The following is a 22,512-nucleotide window of genomic DNA, read 5'->3' as shown; positions in this document are numbered from 1 at the left end:
CAGAATTCAAATTAGGAAAGAGGATGAAGGCGCATTTGAAAAAGTTCGACGGGAAGTCAAATATAATCTTCTAAATAAAATGATTTTTGAAGATTATTCACTGTTTTTTTTTGAAAATTATCCATACGAAGTCATGTGTCTGTGCGAGTAGTATGGGATCTTGATCGAAAGATGAGCAATAATCAAAAGAACTTGGATTTGTGATTTATGGAGATAGGGGAATCCTTTGCAGCGTTGTAGCTTAGTTTTGATGTAGGAATCTAAAGAATTTAAGATATTTTTTTGAAAGTTCCCAGATATTTGCTGTATAATAAAGATTTCAGATTAATGCCCAGCGCATAATAACTTCTGTTTGTAAACATGTTTTCAACATTTTCAATGAGAGTGAGTGAGATGACTAGATCTAGATATCATTCATACACTCACTGAAATATCAAAAACATGTTTACAAAACAAAAGTTATTGTGCGCTGAGCATAAAAATAAAAATAAATTCATTTTTTTCACATTAATGATAGAATCTTAATATTTTTTTATATTTCTATTTTTACTACTCGAACTCAAATAGAGAGCTGTGAAATATCTTTTTAAGCAAAAAACTTTTTGAAACAAAAAGCTACATAATTTCAACAAAGTAAAAGTTATCATTATTCGGAATTTTCAGGAATACTTCTTAAATTTCATGGATTATATTGTCAAAATGATAGCAATCGTAAATATGGTATTCTGTTATTCCATTTGATTCCAGTGATTCCAATTGATTCCATGGATTCTAGCAGAAAAATGTGTCGGTATTCCATACTTGAGTAACCCCTTTGGGCATTTCGAAGAATTCCAACAGACATCACCAATTTCTCTTCGGCTTCTCTTTTAGCTTAGGTCTGCTTTGGCGAAAACCACAAGTCGATATCTTTCTTAGTTCGGCAGCTAATTGAGGTCCAAAAGAGCAGAAGTGGCAAAAAACACACTTTGGCCAAGTTTGAGCCTGATCGGACGACATGACACTGTTAAAAATGTCACCTAATGGACCAGAGAAATAAAAGAAAAACCAGATAATTTTCGATATTTTTTTCTAATTTCTCATTCCTTTTTTTTATTTATTTTTGTTTTTTTTTTTAATTTTTGTGTTTATTGTTTATTGTACAATTGGTTTTTGTTGTTTTTTTTTGTCTTTATTTGCAAAGAAAGAAAAAATTATTAGAGAAAATAGAGAGATTAAATACAGAGAGAGAGAGAGACTGAAGTTTGAAGACATTTAGGTTTGGAGTAGGGTAAGGGTACGGTAGGGTACAGTAAGCGTACGGTAGAGTAGGGTAAATTAGGAGGTAAATGGGGATTTTGGGAGACTTTCTAGCCCTTGTGTAGCCTCTGAACCTGCTTGAGCATCTTCACTTCGCTCACAGTACACTTCTCTTCTGGATGTAGACCATACATAACCTCACATTCGCACTCAAGGTGTGTCTCCAGCCTGGCAGCATGATCAGCAACGGCCGTAGCAACGGCTCCGACAAATTGTTTACGTGCCTTTACCGGGGCACCTTGATAGTTTTGAAGGATAAAGACAAAACCATCGGCATCCTGTACCAGTTCAATACCAAGATCATCGGTATATTTAACCGATTTTCGCCATGATGTTTGACCTGGATTTGCCCGTTTTTTCGCATCTGACACTTGGATAACGGTTCGACTGCTAAAACCAACGATATCCTTGGCAACAGCACCACGTACATCCTTTCCGGAAATTGCAAAATCAGCCACAGGTGATAGAAGATGTAGTTGTATTCCGCGTTTTTTCACCTGAGAATTTGCATAGGTCGCCGTTAGGGTTTTGCTCTGCAAAAAAAAACGGAAATTTTACGTTAGATTCCGAACTAAACATCTTAATTAACAAACCAAAAAACTTACAGGATTTTTCGAATGTGTCAATGGATCAGAACGAACGGCAAAGATGATTTTGGTGGCTTTAGCACGGAATGGATAGGCCATGGCTTCCTGGAAGGCACGTGCATCAGCTGACAATCCAAGATCATCCATTAGATTTTCCGTTGTATTAACCCATTGTTCAATAACATCATCAATCCGTTCAAATCCAGTTTTCAAATGTAAATCACATTTAGGTGCAGCTGAATCATCTCTTGCTCCAATTTTTCCATGAATATCCAGTTTTCCGCCATGTGTAAAGTGACTGGGATATCGTTGGTGTCGTTCAAAACCAATAACAGCAACATTGACATCAGCCATATCGAATGCCTTGAGTTCACGTCTCAGTTCTTGGGTCAATTGATGCGTGAAATCGGTCAAGAGTTGAGGAACACTCGTATCAACAACAAATACAACATCAGCCTGTTTCGTAGGTGCCTTCGTGGTGAACTGCTGACCAACCTGAAAATTACAAAAAATATTGAATTTGGAGCAATGCCCTAGTTCGAAATCAACCAGAATTTGTAGGATGTCGCGCCTTGACCTAACGAAACCTTGACGATTGAGTCTACTCAACTCTCGTGTCCTTGATCCTTAAAAAAAATCAAAGGAATGAACTATTCCGACGATTCCGACTGTTTCTGAACTAAATGACGCAACGTAGCCATGATCCCCTAGTTCGAAATCAACCAGAATTTGTAGGATGTCGCGCCTTGACCTAACGAAACCTTGACGATTGAGTCTACTCAACTCTCGTGTCCTTGATCCTTAAAAAAAATCAAAGGAATGAACTATTCCGACGATTCCGACTGTTTCTGAACTAAATGACGCAACGTAGTCATGATCCCCTGGTTCGAAATCAACCGGAATTTGTAGGAAGTCGCGCCTTGACCCAACGAAACCTTGACGATTGAATCTACTCAACTCTCGTGTCCTTGATCCTTAAAAAAAATCAAAGGAATGAACTATTCCGACGATTCCGACTGTTTCTGAACTAAATGACGCAACGTAGCCATGATGCCCTGGTCCGAAATCAACCGGAATTTGTAGGATGTCGCGCCTTGACCTAACGAAACCTTGACGATTGAGTCTACTCAACTCTCGTGTCCTTGATCCTTGAAAAAGTCAAAGGAAAGGACTATTCCGACCATTCCGACGATTTCGACTGTTTCTGAACTAAATGACGCAACGTAGCCATGATCCCCTGGTTCGAAATCAACCGGAATTTGTAGAAAGTGGCCTCCTGACCCAACGAAACCATCTGCATTTCCTTGCAGATTGCTTTGTATGCCCTACCAAGATTTTCCTGGAATCCCTACCTAGCGTACTAAGGTTGCCGCATCGGATAATGCACCCTCTACAGCTTCCCATTCTCTCGATCGATCGTCTGCCTACAAGATTTCTTACAAAGACCCTTTTTGATGGAAGGATACTCCATCTGCGTCGGGATTTAAAGCTCAGAATCCCATACACTGATGTAGGTTCATCTCTATCGAAAAGGGTGTCCCAAGGGACGGGACTCGACTGTGTGGACACCTGATAAGATCCTTTACTGGGCTAGTGCTCAGTAAAGAGTAAACCTTCTCCCTTCTCCGAATGGGGCAACCGAACGGGTCTTCGTAGTCGATGTTACAGTCGATCTAACCCAAGGGTTCAGTACAACTTTACCTTATTGAGACTCTAATAAGGGTATTCTTTCCAGTGACCTTCCGAGAGAGATATTCACGAATATCTGGCTATCCAAATTGATCTATATTCACATTTTCGATCAAATTCAGCATGTTATGTCATTAAAATTAAATTAATTTCATTAAAATTGTGGTCAAAATACGCACAGATGAAGTATAAAACGTTTAAGATTACTCTGAAAACACACACAGCTCAATCACACTATAATTAAAATTGTGCTAAAAACACGCATAGATTAAGGATAAAACATTTAAGATTGCGCTTAAAATAACGCACAGCATAATCATAAAACAGTTGAGATTACGCTTAAAAACACGCACAGTTCAGTTGTAAAACGGTTAAGAATGCGCTTTTTTAAGCGCAATTTTAATCGTTTTATGATTGCGATGTGCGTTTTTTTTAAGCGCTTTTACCGTTTTACGATTGAGCTGTGCGTGATTTTAAGCTCAAGTTTTCCTAAAATAAGTATAGAAAAACCTTTATACGTTCCCGAGATATGCAACTTTAATTTTTGTCATAAATGGTAATTAAGAAACGAATCTCGAGACGTCATACGGCATTCTCTATTTCGGGCTAGGATTCTTTTCGAAATCTTACTTTTTTTTTCGAAATAATATAAAATTCAAAAACACCGCAAAATATTAAGGTTAGGAGAAAGTGCCCATGTTTTGTACGATCCCAAGCTTTCTAATGATTAAATTTTTCCTGTGATTCCGCTTAACAAAAATGTTTTTAAACTTTTTTTCAAGTAAGTTGCTTTACCAAGTGAATAAGGTAAATCTAAGCTGAAAATTATTCATCAATCTAACAGAATTTTGTTCAAGCTTGATATATTATTGAAAAATTAATAATAATTTCGAGATGATAAATTGCAAATTTACCGTTCTAAAATTATTGTATATTTGTTACTGTGATTAAAAAACAAACTTGGCGGATCAATCGCCGAAAAAATGAAAGTTACAGTGGGTGTCAAAAATTTGTTGCCTCATGTATGTTCGGGAAACCAGGTGCAAAAAATGATAGAAAAAATTACTTTTTAAAATTTTTCTTTTTGCAAATTAGTAGCCTGTTATCCGTAGATCTTATTTATATATTTCGAAAAAATTATTGCATTTTATTTCATATAAAAAATTATTGTTTTACAAAAGTTGGTCATTTTTGAAAAATCAAAAGTTTGTTGCCTCATTTGAAAAGTTACTCAAAAGGGTCAAAAACATGCAACAAACTTAAAATAAACCGACCATATTTTGAGTTAGTGTCATTTGAGAGGCCAATGGTGCATTTGGACATTTTTAAAGTTGTATATGATAAATAAATGTGTTTAAAAGTGATAATAAATAACAAGAAATAATCTGTTTTTTGATAATTCATAAATTAGGTTAAAATGGCATGTTAGACGGAGTTAAAAGGTGGGAAATCATCCAGAGATACTGCCGGAATGAATCTGCGTCGTTAATTGCCAAATTTTATAGAAAATCACTAAAGGTTATACATAAAATATTCAAATATTATAGTAATGAGGTACGAGTACATCTGAAAAACGCTACTGCCAGACCTAGGGTATCGACTCAGAGGGTTGATAGCAGCATTGTAAGTATCTCTGATAGTGACCCAATGATGTCTGCTTCATAAATTAAAACATAGTTGGTTACTGAAGGAACACAGGTCCCTACAGTTACAAAAACGAGCTCATATTGAAAGAAAATGGTAAGAATGTTTGGGTTGTTCTCAATATTCCATTGGTAAGCAAGACCAATCTGAATAAAAAGTTGTAAATTTACTTGAAACATGTTAAGCAAGTAGAACTACAATATTTTATCCAGATTAAACTAGCTAGCCAATGGAATATTGAGAGCCACCCAAACATTCTTACCATTTTCTTTCAAAATGTGCTGGTTTTTGTAACTGTAGGGACCTGTGTTCCTTCAGTAACCAACTAACTTTTAATTTATGAAGCAGACATCATTTGGGTCACTATCAGAGATGCTTACAATGCTGTTGTCACCCCTCTGAGTCGATATCCTAGGTCTGCCAGTAACGTTTTTCAGATGTACTCGTACCTCATTAATATAATATTTGAATATTTTATGTCTAACCTTTCGTAATTTTCCATTAAATTTGGCAATTAACGATGCAGATTCATTCCGGCAGTATCTCTGGACGATTTCCCACCTTTTAACTTTTTGTAATTTGCCATTTTTAACCTAAATTATAAATTATCAAAAAAAAACAGATTATTTCTTGTTTTCTATAATCACTTTTATATACATATATTTACCATTGACAACTTTAAAAATGTACAAACCCACCATTTGACTCTCAAATGACATAAGTTCAAAATGTAACCGGTTTACATTAAGTTGGTTGCATGTTTTGATCATTTCAAATTAGTTTTTTAAATGAGGCAACAAACTTTTGATTTTTCAAAAATGACCAACTTTTGGAAAACAATTATTTTTGATATGAAATAAAATTAATTATTGTTTTTGAAAAATATAAATAATATCTACGGATTACAGGGAACTCATCTGCAAAAAGAAAAATTTGTAAAAGTAATTTTTTCTATAATTTTTTTCAATTGATTTCTCAAACATGCATTAGGCAACAAACTATTGACACCCACTGTATGTTCAAGAAATTATCACACTACGAAATTTGTAATTAAATTATTAATAGTTCCAGAATTACTTAAATTGATCACTTTAATTCAATTATACCTTTATTTAAATGGAGTGCGAGGATTTTGATTAGGTTAATAATTTTCGGGTTAATACCGTTCGAGACGGGTAAATTTATACATTTCTTGCGGGTCGGGTCCGGGTACGGGTTAAATCCATTGTGGATATGGGTTGAAAAAAACCCAAAAACCCGACCTATGCAGGGCTCTATTTCCTATAAAGTCGTATATTTATACTTTGACCTTGGAAAGCTTAAAGAAGTCAAGCCTCAAGGTCATGGGTATGTATGGACGAAATGTCCGCCTGGGTATTCTCCAAAAAACATATCCAAAAATGAAAATGATCGGATTACGCGTTTTCGAGTTATCCAAAAAACAAAAACATGTTTTTGGAGGGGTAGGGGAGGGGGTGGGAAAAACGGACATCATATTTTGAATCCTTGGGTCCACTTATGGGGGGGCTCCCGAAGACCCAAAGACGCTAACTCTATCCCTTATAATTTTGGTGGCCGCCATTTTGGCGATTCGACACACTGTGCAGTGGCCGAAGTGGCCGAGGTAGCCAAGGTAGCCAGGGTAGCCAGGTAGTCCGGGGTCAAGGACAGCTTCTATGAGTCCAGAATCTTCTGTAGGAATGTCCTGCGACTAAGTAGCGCTGCATGTTCAAAGCAGAAAAAGAAGCTAAAAACAGTTTTGATACATTAGCCGAGGTAGGCCAGGGTAGCCAGGTAGCCCGGGGTCAAGGACCACTTCTACAGATCCGGAATCTGCTGTAGAAATGACCTGCGACTAAGTAGCGCTGCATGTTAAAAGCAGAAAAAGAAGCTAAAAAGAGTATTGATACAGTAGCCGAGGTAGCCAAGGTAGCCAGGGTATCTAGGTAGCCAGGTAGCCAGGGTCAAGGACCACTTCTACAGATCCGGAATCTTCTGTAGGAATGTCCTGTGACTAAGGAGCGCTTCATGTTCAACGAAGAAAAAGAAGCTAAAAAGAGTATTGATACAGTAGCCGAGGTAGCCAAGGTAGCCAGGGTATCTAGGTAGCCAGGTAGCCCGGGGTCAAGGACCACTTCTACAGATCCGGAATCTGCTGTAGAAATGTCCTGCGACTAAGTAGCGCTGCATGTTCAAAGCAGAAAAAGAAGCTAAAAAGAGTATTGATACAGTAGCCGAGGTAGCCAAGGTAGCCAGGGTATCTAGGTAGCCAGGTAGCCAGGGTCAAGGACCACTTCTAAAGTCCGGAATCTTCTGTAGGAATGTCCCACGACAAAGGATTACCGTATATTCAAAGAAGAATAAGCTAAAAAGTGTTTTGATACACTGGCCGAGGTGGACGGGGTAGCCAAGGTAGCCAAAGTAGCCAGGTAGCCAGGGTCAAGGACCACTTCTACAGGTCCGGAATTGTTCAAACTGTTTCATGATCAAACTTGTGCCCTAACCAAATGTCCTTACCTTTCGATTCTCCGTGCATGTGAGACACCTATCCGGTACACTAACTGGAATACCATCCATTCGGGCAGCACTAACGTATGCCCTTACAATATTGCAGGCTACTTTGAGTTTATTGGCACCGGGCGTTGTAACAGCATGCTGACATGCTTCCCGATAATTGTGTGGATCATTGACCAGGAAGGCTAGTCTAAGTGTTGGATCACTGGCAAAGAGACTGGCACATGGTTCAGCTAGTTGAGCATCGTGTCCATGATGGGTGTGTGTTTGTGGTACAGTTGGACATGTACCTAGACCATAGGCCATACCAAATTCTGCATAATTTGCTGTTGATCCACCAGATGGCAGCTGGAAGTCATCCTGTGGTTCACCATTGCCATTGCCAAGGATACCACGAAGTCGTCCACGATAGAATCCACTAACTGTTACATGACAGATAACAAGATCTGTTGTACACATAACCTCAATACCTGATCGACTGAGGAGTGTTACGGTGTAGTAGCGACGCCAGATATGGAGATTTTCCTGATGAACTGGTAGATCGATGACTTTGTCATTGACCTTGACACTGCCACCGATATCAATTTGTGCTACATTTGATCCTTCGAAGAGACTTAGTGATGTCATACGACCTTTCGTGAGATGAGCTACAACACTGAAGTTACCATGGAGGAAATCCCTGGTTAGGACATAGCTACAGTCTCCGGGGAAGGTGAAATGACGTCCATCGAATGTGAATACGTGCTCTCCATCGACAATATGGCTGACCAATGGGAATGGTGGGAAGATATTGAGATTGAGACGACCATTTGGCGTGAGGGATGTCAGGAGATCTCTAACGGTCCAGAAACGTTCATTTCTGAGATAATTTAGCGGTGATAGTCGTACAGATGAGATATACGGTATACGACGTAGGATATCTAGGGAAAATGGCAATGGTACACCACCTGGTGCTACATTGAGGCTACTTGTAACATCACTCGGTTGACTCCTAACAATCTGTATAACAGCCTTAACAGCTGCCATACCTTTAACATAGATCTGTTTGAGATAGTCCAAATCATTGATATCCTTCTTCTCCAATTTAGCCTCAATATACACAACAATACTCTCAACAAAGTCCCTTATCTCCTGCGATGGTACAGTATCCTTTATAACTGTATTGAATTCTCTTAGGAGACTTATAGCATGTTCTGGTATATTGTATTGTGCAAATAATTCATTGTATTTATCTCTCAAAACATCAATTCCCGGCATTGATGTCAAATAATCCAACACTAACTTTTGAATATCATGCAATTCCTTCCGGACACTTCCCAAAAATTCCGTAAGACCTCTGGCAAATTTTCCAACAGTCTCCGATGATACCTACAACACAAATACCACAAAATTTGCTTTAAAAAAAAAACCAACAAAAAAACAAAAAAACTCTAACCTTAGCGAGTTTATTGAAATCTTCTTCATAGTCCTTGAGAGCCTTCGATACTCTCTCCATTGTTCCTGAGATCAAATTCAATGTATCGACATAGACTGTCTGGAGAATACCTTCAACAGCACCATACCAATCTGTCAGACTTGGTAGAATGCGTGCATTGAAAATATCCATCATACTGTGGTAGAATTGCATAACAATTTCACTAATTTTCTGCAAATTCTGCACAGCAACCTGACTAATGTCCTCAAAAGCCTTACTAACAACACCAACAAAGCGAACCCTATGAAAAAACCATAAATAAAAAATTAAAATTGCACATTTAAAATAATTATTGAGAATATTTGCTATAATTATTGGCATTATTGCAATAATTGTAATGATTAAGACTGAGCGTACGAGACAGGTGATTCGAGCTAGTCTAGCCTAGCCCCTTGACAAAAAAACAAACGAGGCAGCCGATTCGAACTATTAATCTAGGAAGAACGAGTCCGTGGACCCTAGCAAAGGCTCTGAGAATCACAAATTTGAAATTGCATATTTAAAACAATTATTGAGAATATTGCTATAATTATTGCAATTATTGCAATAATTGTAATGATTAAGACGTAAAGCGTACGAAACGGCGAATTCGAGCTAGGTCTTGGAAGCAAGACTGCGAATGGACTCTGGCAGAGGCTCTGGGAATCAGGGGGGATGAAAAAGGAATGATACCGCTCTCAGACGGAAGGTCATGGAGTCCTCAAAAGGACTCCAAACGATGGGGTACTGGTCCCAAGCAACTTGTCCTCAAGCTTGGCCTCAAATTAGGGCCAATGAGGACTTTAAGTGGCTCTCACAGAGTGAACCGGGACCGACAATCGGCAACATAATGATGATCTAGAGTTAAAAATCGGCAGAACGGTACTATTTTGCAAAGAGATCGACAGATCGGCATGAGAAAGGCTTGAGACAGTCTTGAGACCGGTCTGAGATCAGCATTATTTTTGGAAAAACAATCAATAGATTATACGCGCCTCGCGCAAATCCGTGAAAAGATTCGCGTTCTGCGAAAAACTACACAGTCCGCGTAAATCCGCGAGAAAATACACGTTGCGCGAAAATACGCGCCCTGCGAGAATTCGTGAAAAAAACCGCGCCCCGCAAAAATCCTCGAGAAAATTCGCGCTCCGCGCAATCCGTAAAAAAATACGCGCTCCTCGAAAACCCTGTGAAAAATTTCGCGTTATGCGACAAAACATGTGCACCGATAAAAATCGCGCTCTGCGCAAATTCGTGAATATACCGCGTCAAAAATACGCGCCTCGAATCCTCGAAAAAATTCACGCCTCGCGAAAATATACGCGCACCGCGGAAATTCGCGAAAATCTGCGAAAAACCGCGAAAAAATTCGCTTCGCGTGAAAAAATAGACGCGTCGCGAAAAAATAAGGGGGAAGTACTCTCCCTTCGAACGTTCATGCCTTCGAATAATGTGAATTTTCTTTTATTTTTCCTAAGACACTTACATATTTCTATGAACTATTAGTTAGCTTGTCATCTATTACTGATAATTATGTGACAATTTTATGGAAATCTCTTAGGAAACGTAACAAAAATTCACATTATTCGAAGGCATGAACGTTCGAAGGGAGAGTACTTTCCCCTACGTCACGCGAAAATCCGCGAAAAAATTCGCATCGCACGAAAAAATAGACGCACAGAGAAAAAATACACGCCCCGCGGAAATCCGTGGCAAATTACGGGCCCCGCGGAAATCTGTTAATATCCGCGAAAATATACGCGCCACGCGGAAATCCGCGAAAAAATTCGCATCGCGCGAAAAAATACGAGCCTCGCAGAAATCGATCGATGCACTTTTTTTTTTAAATTGTTTCAACAAGAAATAAATGAAAATAAATTATTTTTTGCGAACAAATCGTCGGTTCCGAAGAAGACTATTGTAAGTCTACTTACAGTAGTATAAAAAGATGGATTGGATCATTGGATCATTGGATGCAGAAACATTAGATCTACATCCCTACAAAATTTTATATTGATCAAGATATTCCTGGAAAAGTTACAAGAAAAAAACTGAAAATCAGCCTGCCCGATTATCGAGTTCTTAGTTCATAATTTTACTGTAAATAACTTAAAAGTCGCGTTAACCAGAAGATATTCAATGCGTAAGTGTGATACAATAGTTTCGAAAGCTAAAAATATATTAATTCCAGTGAAATTAATAAAAACAAATTTTAGCTGTCAAACTTTAAACCTCTCTCCTGAAAAGTCGCATTTTAGACTTACAATAGTCTTATTCGGAACCGACGAAATACGTTCAGCTTCACTTGTTCCTCGGATCGTCACACTTTTTTTTTCATGGAAAATTGCGCTAAGCGCACTTAGCTGTCATATTCAAGGCCATTATTAGATGTTTTTTGTTGTGATAGAACAATTACCAGTGAAAGTTTCATTAAATTTAACAATTTTAGAAGTTGTATCATGTGAATACACAGTACACAGTGTAAGGATGACAAAGATGCTTCAATGAACCCTTGTAGGGTGATTTAGATGCCAAGATAACAGGAGAATCCTCATCAAAACGTGTGCCGAACCGTGGAACACATTGAATTCTTGCATTTAAACCAATATATTATGGCACTGAATAAATAAGCAGTAAAAAGTTAAAATTGATCAGTAACAAAAAAATTTGAAACAGTGATATTATCGTCCAAATTTTGGCAAAGGGAAAATAAAGGACTTTTCATTCTATATGGAACTATTTTAAATGTTAAATATATAAAATAGACCCATTTTTGTAAAGATTTAAGTTTTTTACTGACCATAATCAGATATTTTACTGCTCATTTTTAATTTTTTACTGCCCATTTTGAATTTTTCACTGCTCGTTTGTTTTTGCCATATATTATTAATATCAAAATAATTTCCCCAATAATAGCGAAGTCTCACACCCGTTACCTAATGGCTACTTCAGAGACGGTTACTTAAAATCTATACATTTTATTGGAAAAAATTGACGAAAATATATTTAATGAAATGAAAAGAATAATTTTTTTCATAAATAATAAATAATTTTAAAGGCCTCAGCTGAAAATCACATCGTACATTTTTTTTTCTGTTCTCAAGAAAATTCTTGTACAATTATTAAAAAATGCAGAATTTTCGGTCGGGATTATGTTTAATACTGCTATTTAATCCTTCTCTATAGACAGAATACACTCGCAGTATTTATATATGTAAAATATATTATGAAAATCGTGATTATAAATTCTACCAAGTTGATAAATAATTTCAGAGAAAATATTCCAAGTCCATTTTGACAGAACGACATTTTGAGAAAAGTGCCGAAAATTCATAAAATTTTCTGTAGAAGTTCTACAGAAATTTCTGCAGAATTTTCGGCAGTTTTAATTTTCAAATCTGACGAATTTCTGTGGAATTCTGCAGAATTGCCGAGTGGGTTATTGCACTTATTACACTCGAATACTTTTCGACTGAAAATCGTAATTTTAAATATAAATTTTTGGAAGACATTCAATTAAGTTTCCTCCATTGCAACCGAGGGCAGTAGTTAAACGATATTTGAATTTTTTTTAACGAGGATTTTAATGAGGAATTGACGATAATTGCGATCGAAAAACGACATAGGGTGGAATCACCAGTTCTCGCCAGTGCCCCACTTCTCGCCACTTACATTAAAATCGCTATTTTTCGCAATTTATGAAATAAATGAGTCGCAATTTTTTTGTATTGTTTCTGCTTCTACGCATAGAATCGAAAAATAATAATTATTCGTTTTGGATTCACGATTTTGATCACTTTTTAGAGCAATATTTTAAGCAAGTGCATCGAATCCAACATCTCTTACCAAATGTACTAAGTGTCGTCAAATTTTCATCAGGCCAAAAATACCTATTTGGGTAAATAATTTGTCTATTGAATATATAATTACACTTGTGGAATACATAAAATTTGTATTTAGTCAATTAATATTTCATTTTATATTATTTTTGTATAAAAATGAGGCATGGCGAGAAGTGGCAATATTCTGGAATTGATTTTACCACCTGTCGCCATCTCTTTTCAATAGGCGACGCTAACTTCACTTCGTACATTCTCAGTTGTCAAATCTGCATTGTTTACTTTCTGCAAAAGCCCCATAATTTGATTTCTCAAATAAAAGTGAAGAAAAATCATTTAAAGAGAGTAATAATAAAGTGATCACAGGGAAAGAGAAATGGTGAATGTATTCTTTTCATAGCATTGCCTAAAATAACCGAGTGTGGTTCTTTTCAAGTGGGTGGCGAGAAGTGGTTACAAATTTTACAAAACTGGCGAAAAGTGGTAAAAAGTGGCGACGAAATGGTTATTTTTGCATTATTAATAAAAATCAGTTTTTTAAGTAGTCCAGCGTTATGTTCTAGGATTATTGTTTTCACGTATCTAGAGCCAATACATCTAAGTAACTTTGTGTCAAATTTGACTTATCTTGTAACAAGGATTCAAAAGTTATGATTAAATGAATTTAATTTTTTCCTAAACATGGCGATAGCCGGTTATTCCACCCTAAATTTAGTTTTCCAGAAAAAGCTTTAATTGCGTAACGTGCTTACTAGCACCTTTCTTACTGTAATTAATTGAAAAAAGCAAAAATCATTTCATTTTTTGAGACTTCCACTTCCGCAGTGTACTTCCACCCAGAGGGGGATGACATTTTCTCTGTTCAGTAGATGAACAGATATTAGAATTATTAACATATAATAGTAGGAATGTAATACTATATAATATCATATGTATTAAGAGTATAATAAAATTTAGTGGTAATAAGATTTATATTGCAAGATCGAGAAATAAAGCATAAGGCATAAGACCAAAATATAATTGTGATACCGTCGTTGCGGGTGACTTTGCACGTTTTTTCGCTGTTTTTCAACTTTACCCTCTAAAAGTGGATAGTTAAAGTGAAGGGAGGGGGGTTTTTGAGTAAAATTATTTGTATTCAGTTGTTAATGAATGGATTTTGTGCCACTAACATTAATTTTATAAAATTTTACTATGTTTAAAAAAATCAAGAAAAAAGGCTTGCACTGGGGATAAGGTTCGGTTGACTTTGCACTTTTTAATAAATACTAAAAAATCAACAATTTCTGTAATAAACGACAATGAAGATCTTCATATCTAAGGGTAAGATGCACGAGATCTACAAGTTGACGTGGTCGCCATCTTGATTTGACGTTTCTGTCCGCCATTTTGAATAACTGTCAAACCCTAAAACTGGTCCGATTGGGTTGAAATTTTAGTATGTTGTAGCTGATGTCAAGACCTTTTCAGAACGTATCTATGTTCCAGTCTACGTCGAGTATTTACCTAGATACAGAGGTTCAAAGTTTAAAATTTTGAAATATTCATATTTTGGTGATCTTTATTTTCTAATCCTTAATTTTAAGACCTAAACGAAATGTCTCAGTAACCATTAAAAATGGTTGAGGCTTTTATTTTATATATTTATTTACTCTTACATAATTAAAAATATAAATGAAAAGGTCATTTTTTATTTTTTTTTTATTTTTTCATCTTTGAAAAAAAAATTTTTTCAGATTTTCAAATAATATGCTGTTATAAAGAAAAACATTACTTTTTTTTGTTTGTTATTTAGATCTCATCGCCTAACGATAGTACTGCGTTTTTTTGTGATGGTTTCGATAAAAGAAGCTCTCCGTAGGTCTATATTCATGAAAATGTCAAAATTTTGAACTTGGAGCCCCTATATCCAGACAATCACTTGACCTAGGTCGGATTTTATATATGTTCTGAAAAGGTCTTGACATCAGCTAGAACATACTAAAATTTCAGCTCAATCGGATGAGATTTTTGTTTTGACAGTTATTCAAAATGGCGGACAGAATCGTCAAATAAAGATGGCGACCACACCATCTTGTAGATCTCGGTCATTTTATCTTAAGTTCCCACAAAATTGGATAATTTTTGGCCAAATACTTCTATAATAAAGCTTTAGAAAGTCCATTATATGCAATTTTTTAATATAAATCATGCGTTCTTAGGAAGACTATAGTGAAAAAAGGAATTTACTAAAAATAATGAACAAAATCGAAGTGGATTATTCTAGCCAGATAAATTTAGAATAGATTTGGGCAATTTACTTCTCTGAAATCGATTTTGGAATTGCATCTTCAGATAACTTTTTCGCGGAGTCGTTTTTTGACAAAATACCTATACCAGGATTTCATTGACTATTACTGAAACTACAAGAATCCTTTTGGGGATCATTGTACCTTACTTGGTGCATAAAATATCCCCATATACTTTGACAAGGTAGACCGGATCGGCGAGGACTATCAATAAGTGCTAGAATTGTTCAAAGTCTCACGAACAGCAGAGTGCAAAGTCACCCGCAACGACGGTATTAATTAACGGATAGTTTATATGAATGTAAATAGTATAAATTCCGGCAATATCTAAGATTTCCCCACAATTTTCCCAGTATTTCCAATTTCTCCTCAATAATCAAATTGTTAGTGTAAGCAAAATTTGTGTATAAAAGGTTATCAATTTTGTTTTTAGCAATAAATCAGTTCAACCGACCAAGAACTCCAAGTTTTTACTTGCGTTTACATTCTCTGAAAAAATGAGACCAGTTTTAGTGTAATTTTTTCCCTGTTTTTGTACACATTTCACGAGATATCTCCAAAACTACGTAGGTTGCTAATTTGGGGTTTTCGGTTGCATCTTCGTTATTAAATTGGCTTTTATTTTTTATAAGTATTTTTTGCTAATTCATTCCACAATGACAGAAGACACCGAATGAATTCCAAAGTTTTGCTAGAAACACATGAAAAATCTAGGAAACGTCATGACCCTGCTTCCACCTCAGTGTACACCACTTCCAAGCTAATATCTCCCCCTTGATGTTCCGCGCAAATACGCGAGAAAACTCGTGCCCAGCGAAAAAGAGAATGATTAAACACCCCAGCTGACCAAAGTTAACAACCAACAGCTCTGGGTACCAGAATGTTAACAGCGCTGGTAACAGTTTTGGGCCAGTGGAAAGTAGCACTGAATTGGCCTAAAATTGTTACCAACGCTGGCATGTTTTTAAGGTACAGCACACGAGTAGCATAGCGGCGAATTTCAGAACTAAAACGCGTCTTTTTTAGGATGACAGCTGAAGATTTTCCACCGCGGAAAATGCTTAAAACTGAATTTTTTGTCGTGTTAGTGGAAAAATTTTCTTCTAGAGGTAAGTTTAAGACAGTATGTATGGTTTTTCCTTCATTTTCCTCAAAAAAATCTCTCTCGATTGCCTGAAATTTGCGTATATTTATGGCTGTTAAGATTTGTCACTTTTCCACGTCCTGTTGGTCTGAGATCCACCAGAATGCCTTAAATATCGCATTCATAGCCCTCATTGACGAACTTCCATACCAATTTTCCACTTTCGACCAGAGATTTTCGCCCAAAAATGAAAAATTTCCCACAAATTATGCAAGTGCGCGACCTCCCATATTTTAACGTGTTTTTCACGTCCTATTTGCCTGTAATTGACCAGAATTCTTTGCCATAGCCCTCACTGATATACCTTCTACCCGATTTTCCACTTCCGGCCAGAGATTTCTGTCCAAAAATAGAAAATTTTCCACAAATTACGCAAATGCGCGACCTCCCGATTTTAACGTATTTTTCACGTCCTGCTGACCTGCAATTGACCAGAATCCTTGAGATGCATCATCAATATCCCTCACTGATCCCTCACTTCTACCCTATTTTCCACTTCCGGCCAGAGAATTCCACCCGAAAATAGAAAATTTTCCATAAATTGTGTGAATGCGCGAGTTCGTTGATTTTGACATATTTTTCACTTTCTGCTCGCCAAAATTCAGCCCAAATCACTTGGATTTCCCATCCAAGGTATTCACTAGTTTACTCTTTCCACGACTTTCCACTTCCGGTCAAAAATTTCTGCCCAAAACGAGAAAATTTTCAAAAAATCATGCAAGTGTCCGCACTCCGGAATTTGCACATTTTCTCCCATGACGCTGGCCAGAGATCGACCAGAATCACTTGGATGTCTAATCCACAACCCTCATTGACATACTTTATTCATGATTTTCTATCTCCGGCTAGGAATTTTTTCCAAAGATATAAAAATTTTCCAGAAGTTCCACGAGTGCGCGGCTTTCGGAATTTTCATGCATTTTTGAAACGTCATTGTGGCCAGAGATCTGCCCAAATTCCTAAAATGTGTTCATATCGCTTACTGGCATATATTTTTTCAAGATCTTCAACTTCCGTTCAGGCATTTTTAATTAAATGACCAAAAATTAGACTAATCACTTTTTTTTGTTCTATATTACATGATCCTGGAGATGAATCAAGATTGCCGAAAGCGGATTTGGTGAAGTAACACAGAGGAAATTCCAATAGAGCCGATAGATAATCCCAAAGCCAAGAGACAAGAAGCAAGAGACAAAGCAACACCAGGGGCCGTATCCTCCAGATGTGAGAGTTTGATTTTGTGGGAAAAGCCAACTCTCCGTGTGGAACTCGCCTATTTGGTATCCACGAAATTTTCGATTGGAAATTTTCTCATGAAAAACCGGAGAGAATTCTCGAGTGGTATTACCGGTGAGAGTTAGATTAATTTTATATAGAAAATAAGCAAATAAATCAATATATCGCGTTTTTTAAAGTTTTAAATGGTTTTTAAATGATTATTTCAAATAATAAATACAATTTCCGTATATTATATTTATAATAAATTTCAATTAAGTTTTTTTTCTTAATAAACTGGGCAGGCATTTCGAACTTTTTTTTTATTATCTGTTTTTATTTGTCTAATTTTTTTGAGTTTGATACCAATCATTTTCCAAACTGTTTATTATTTTAGTTTTATTTTGTTTCAACTCTCGTGAATAAGAAAACGATTGTGGCCATTTAATGATTAGATCTATGAATAACCTATTTATATTCTTAATAAATACGAAATTGAAAAGATTTTTAGCAGTTTACTTGGTCGTGAACTCTTTAAAACTCTTAATTTTTGTTTTAACTAAAACTTGAGAAAAAAGATCGCATAATTTATAGGGAGTTTATCAGGAAAAAGGTCTTTTTTAGTAAGTTGAAATTGTTAGATCTCAAGAGTCAACAAAACAAATATTTTAAACAAATATTTTTTGATTTTTTATATGTACGTGTTCCTCCTTAAATTAGGAAAAAAATATATTGAGTGAGATTCTTGAAATTTGCATCTATATTATCCTTTTTTGTTACTTCTCTATTGAAAAACTAATTACAATATTTGAAACTCTTTTCTTTAGGTTAGTAAAGTTTTTATTCGAGAAAATTCCTTCAAATACTCCATGTAAAATAGAAAATAAAACGGATAATGTCTAGAATTTTCCGAGAAAAACATATATCAATTTTGAATTTCACTCTTGAGTGATTGTATTATATCAGTATCTTATAAATTTCAAATTTTCAACGATTTTTCTATTTTTCTCAAATTGACTATAGTTCTTATATATAGTTCTTATATAGAGATAAAACCGAATTCTGAAATAATTCTGTAATAATCGAAAAAAAAACATCAAACCGTCGTCATTAAAATAGCGGAAAATCGAAATTATTATCAAACATTGCGAAACTATCATGAATATTTGTTGAAGTTCTCGTTACAAAAATACTCGTCAAATCCGAAAACAATACCTAATTAGCCACTAAGAAAACTTTCCTTGACGAAAACTCGTGACCTTCGTAACATTTAATATGCCTTGTTGCTTGAAAATTGGTTTGAAAAATCACAAAAAAAAAATACAAGAAAATGAGAAAATATTGTAGATAATCCTTGTCAAATTACTTTAAAAAAGAAAAATTAAATGGCAATTGGCTTTTTGTTAGAAAAATCTCTGGAAATTCACTTTAGCATTATTTGACAATTTTCAGAAAATTTATACAAAACCACAAGAAAATGAGAAAACCTATATACGTATAAATACGTATTTATAATTGAATTAGTATAAATGCAAAGGGTTTTTTTAAAAGTTTTTTTTTTACTGTAGTAAAATATTAAAAAGAGAAATTTGGCAAAAATTCCGGTGCAGTCATTTAAGTGTTAAGAGGAGTCGCGATGAATAAATCGAAGCTTATAACAATGTTATTTAATAGTTTATTCATTCATTTAATTTATAATTACTTTAGTATTCAGTTTTTTTTGTGACCAAAAACATCGCGCGGGATGTCAAAAAACGATTTCCACAAAAAGTTCCACACGAAAATCTCACCTGCTTCTCTCCAATGTTCGTGGATACGGAGAGCAGGCAGGTGGGAAAAATAGGAGAAAACGTCACGGAGAGAAGCTCGCGTAAAATCTTCTCTCACAAAGTGGAGGATACGGCCCCAGAGAGCTTGAGGAAAAGTGCAACAGATCCTGCCTTATTTAATATTTAAAATATTGTGATTGTCATCAAATGTTTATTTGAAATAAAATGTAATTTAACTAAAAAGAAATGTTTTATTTATTTAAAAAAAAAAGTAAAAAAACAATTCCGAAAAATTATTGTTAACACGGAAGTGACACTGGTGTTAACAGAATGGTAACAACTCTGGTAACAGACTGTTAACAGCGACAGCTAAAAATTTAGCTATTAGTTCCACTAGTGTCCACCATGAACGCTAAACTAACATTTAGGAACAAAAAATGAGACGTTTTTGTTAGGAGACCAACCAGAGTTGTTAACAGAGTTGTTAGTCAGCTGTTTGCCAACTGTTAACACCTGGTCAGCCGGGACCGTAGATGACACATTTGTTCAAATTCGCTCTAGTTCCTCTTGTTTTATCGTGATTCTTTGTATTTGAGCGCTTTTTTGTGGAATTTAAAATGATTTTTTGATGCCCATGACTTTTGCATGACATTTCGCCCAATATGCCCAATTGAGAGAGAGTCTACCTGTATTATTTGGAGATGCTAGAGAGATCGTTGGGATTCGTCAAAGAGGACGCTTCGATTTATAGTATTTTGTTCAATAAATTATAGTAAATATTTCAATAAATTATGGTAAATATAGCAATAAATTATAGCAAATATTGCAATAAGTATAGCAAATATTTCAATACAGTAGACTCTCACTCAATCGGCTCTTTTTCAATCGGGCGACAAATTTTGTTGACAATTTTCACGTTTAATTATGAAGCTAATTCGCTCAAATTTGCTGTAGTTCTTCCTATTTTATCGTGATTCTTTATAATTGAGCAGTTTTTGTGGAATTTACAAAGGCTTTGACGCTCAATTCTATCGCTAAACCGGATGACATTTCGCCCGATATTCCCGATTGAGAGAGAGTCTACTGTAATTGTAGTAAATATATCAATATTTGACAAAAACAGAATGAAAAATTATTTAAAAACTTACACAGCATCAATAACAGGTTTTATTGATGGATCCTTCTCGAGTTCCTTCATAATATTCATCAATTCAGCCCGGATTTTTTCACCTACCACTACAAAATCAGGTATATCCTTCTGTATATTGCCAATTTGCTGTCCAATACGTTTTTTTGTATCCTGAAATTTGGTTTCAATATACTGTTTGGCTTTTTGTATGTCATCTTGAACAGTTTTTTGGACATCTTTGAGGAATTGTCGCATTTTATCATTGTTCATTTGATAGTTTGATGATAGGAAATGTTGCTGATCGAGTGTCAATTGAGCTGTAAAGATATCACCACTAGCACCATTTATTTTGACACTTGCTGCACGATTAATGGCAAATTGTCCGTCAACGGAGAGAAGATTATCCCGTTTGACTGTAAATTGGGCATCAGTAAAGCCATTTGCTGTGATTGTTAGGTGGATTGGTGTTGATTTGAGTGGTTGAAGGGTTGATTGGGCTGTTAGACGATTACCATCGACATTACCAGTGGCAGTGAAGATATCTTCATTGAGTACACGGAGATTTGATTGGAGATTCGTTGGGGTTATGTAGAATAGGGCTGATCCGTCAATATTGACAAAATTAATGGTACCTTGGAAGCTGGCTGAACGTTTTTCCGGTACAAGAGCAACATGTCCGGCCATTTTGTAGTCCAAACCGTGTTTTGATGTTACAGAAATATCACTTGAAATATTGAAAGCACGTCCACTTTCGCTATTTGATACCTTTGCCACCACCAATATTTCCTTTGATGCCGTTTTAAAGATATCCAAATGCAATTTAACATTAGCTGTATGCTTTTTCGTATCGAGATTACCTTCGGCTTTAGCTGATATTGGTCGTATGGCTGGATGATTGAATGTAAGGGCTGATTTAAATGTTGCAGCACCTTTATTTGGTTCAGTTGTTGTTGCTTGCAATCCAATTTTAACACTATCATGGGGTTTATTCTTCTTATCAAGGTACAATTGTCCCGAGATATCCCAGACACCGAAGAAACTATCTGGCCGTTCAAAGACACCCTCAAGGGCTATTGTCCTTTCTGGCAATGTTACAACAACACCAGCACGTTTTGCATGGAAATACATTGAGTACTGATACTGTGGTCTATCCTGAGCCTGAAGATGCATCTCAATGGTATGATCCAATTGAACACCATGCCTCGTAGTCTCAGCCTTCAAGCCAAATTCATGTGAATACCCAAGTTTACGCAAATCAATAGATACAATAACCTGATGACGAAAACCATCCAAATCAGCCTGAGCTATTGTCGATTGTACATCCAAATTGATACATTCTTTCTGTTCTTCACATGCCGTATGCTTCAATTGAACATTCTTATCTGTCAATTTTAATTCACCAACAATACTTTTAGTACCCAATTTAGCATTAACAAGGAATGATACACCAGTTTCCTGATCAACTGCCTCAGTTAATGTATGATGGATAAATTTCAAATGTGCTTCACTCTCTCTATCATTGTACTTAACATTGCCTTTAGCCTCAAAGACAGTCAATGTTTTATTCTGTTCAACGGTATAGTCAGCAAAACCAGTTAAAATTGTTTTACCACCATTTGATGCTGTAACTTCAACACCTTTTGATGATCCCTGATGCTTACTCTTCAATTCACCATGGAATTTCATTAATTTCAATTTTGGTGCATCAATATCAAGTTTAGCGGAGAAATTGTCAATTGATGCAGCAGATACTTCACCTTGTTTTTTTTTAACAAGTTTTTTTTTGTAAAGAAAAAAGAAAAAAAAAGATTATTGTCATGGTTACTATAATTATAATAACTATTACTATATACACTATTGTTATTACTATTTTATTTTAACTGAACAAAATTGATAAAGTCCGCCTCTCCCAAGTAGCACGACGTGGCATAACTCTAATTTG

The 22,512-nt window shown here is 35.8% G+C and overlaps 1 protein-coding gene across 1 annotated transcript in view; it reads right to left on the bottom strand.

The window, feature by feature from the left end:
- Positions 1-1,055: 1,055 nt before the first annotated feature.
- The window catches only part of LOC129808813 (apolipophorins), a 60,389-nt gene continuing 38,932 nt past the window's right edge, over positions 1,056-22,512 (bottom strand). Inside the window, exons 5-9 of the mRNA XM_055858712.1 lie at positions 20,590-22,327; positions 9,169-9,448; positions 7,737-9,101; positions 1,905-2,381; positions 1,056-1,832 (exon numbers count right to left, since the gene is read on the bottom strand). Coding sequence (XP_055714687.1) covers positions 1,350-1,832; positions 1,905-2,381; positions 7,737-9,101; positions 9,169-9,448; positions 20,590-22,327 — 4,343 coding nt within the window. The 3' untranslated portion in view covers positions 1,056-1,349. The remainder of the gene's footprint in view (positions 1,833-1,904; positions 2,382-7,736; positions 9,102-9,168; positions 9,449-20,589; positions 22,328-22,512) is intronic.

Source organism: Phlebotomus papatasi, chromosome 5, assembly GCF_024763615.1.
Source record: "Phlebotomus papatasi isolate M1 chromosome 5, Ppap_2.1, whole genome shotgun sequence".
Lineage (NCBI taxonomy): Eukaryota > Metazoa > Arthropoda > Insecta > Diptera > Psychodidae > Phlebotomus > Phlebotomus papatasi.
Note: the sequence above shows the minus strand (reverse complement) of the source record. Positions and strands in the feature narration are given on the sequence as shown.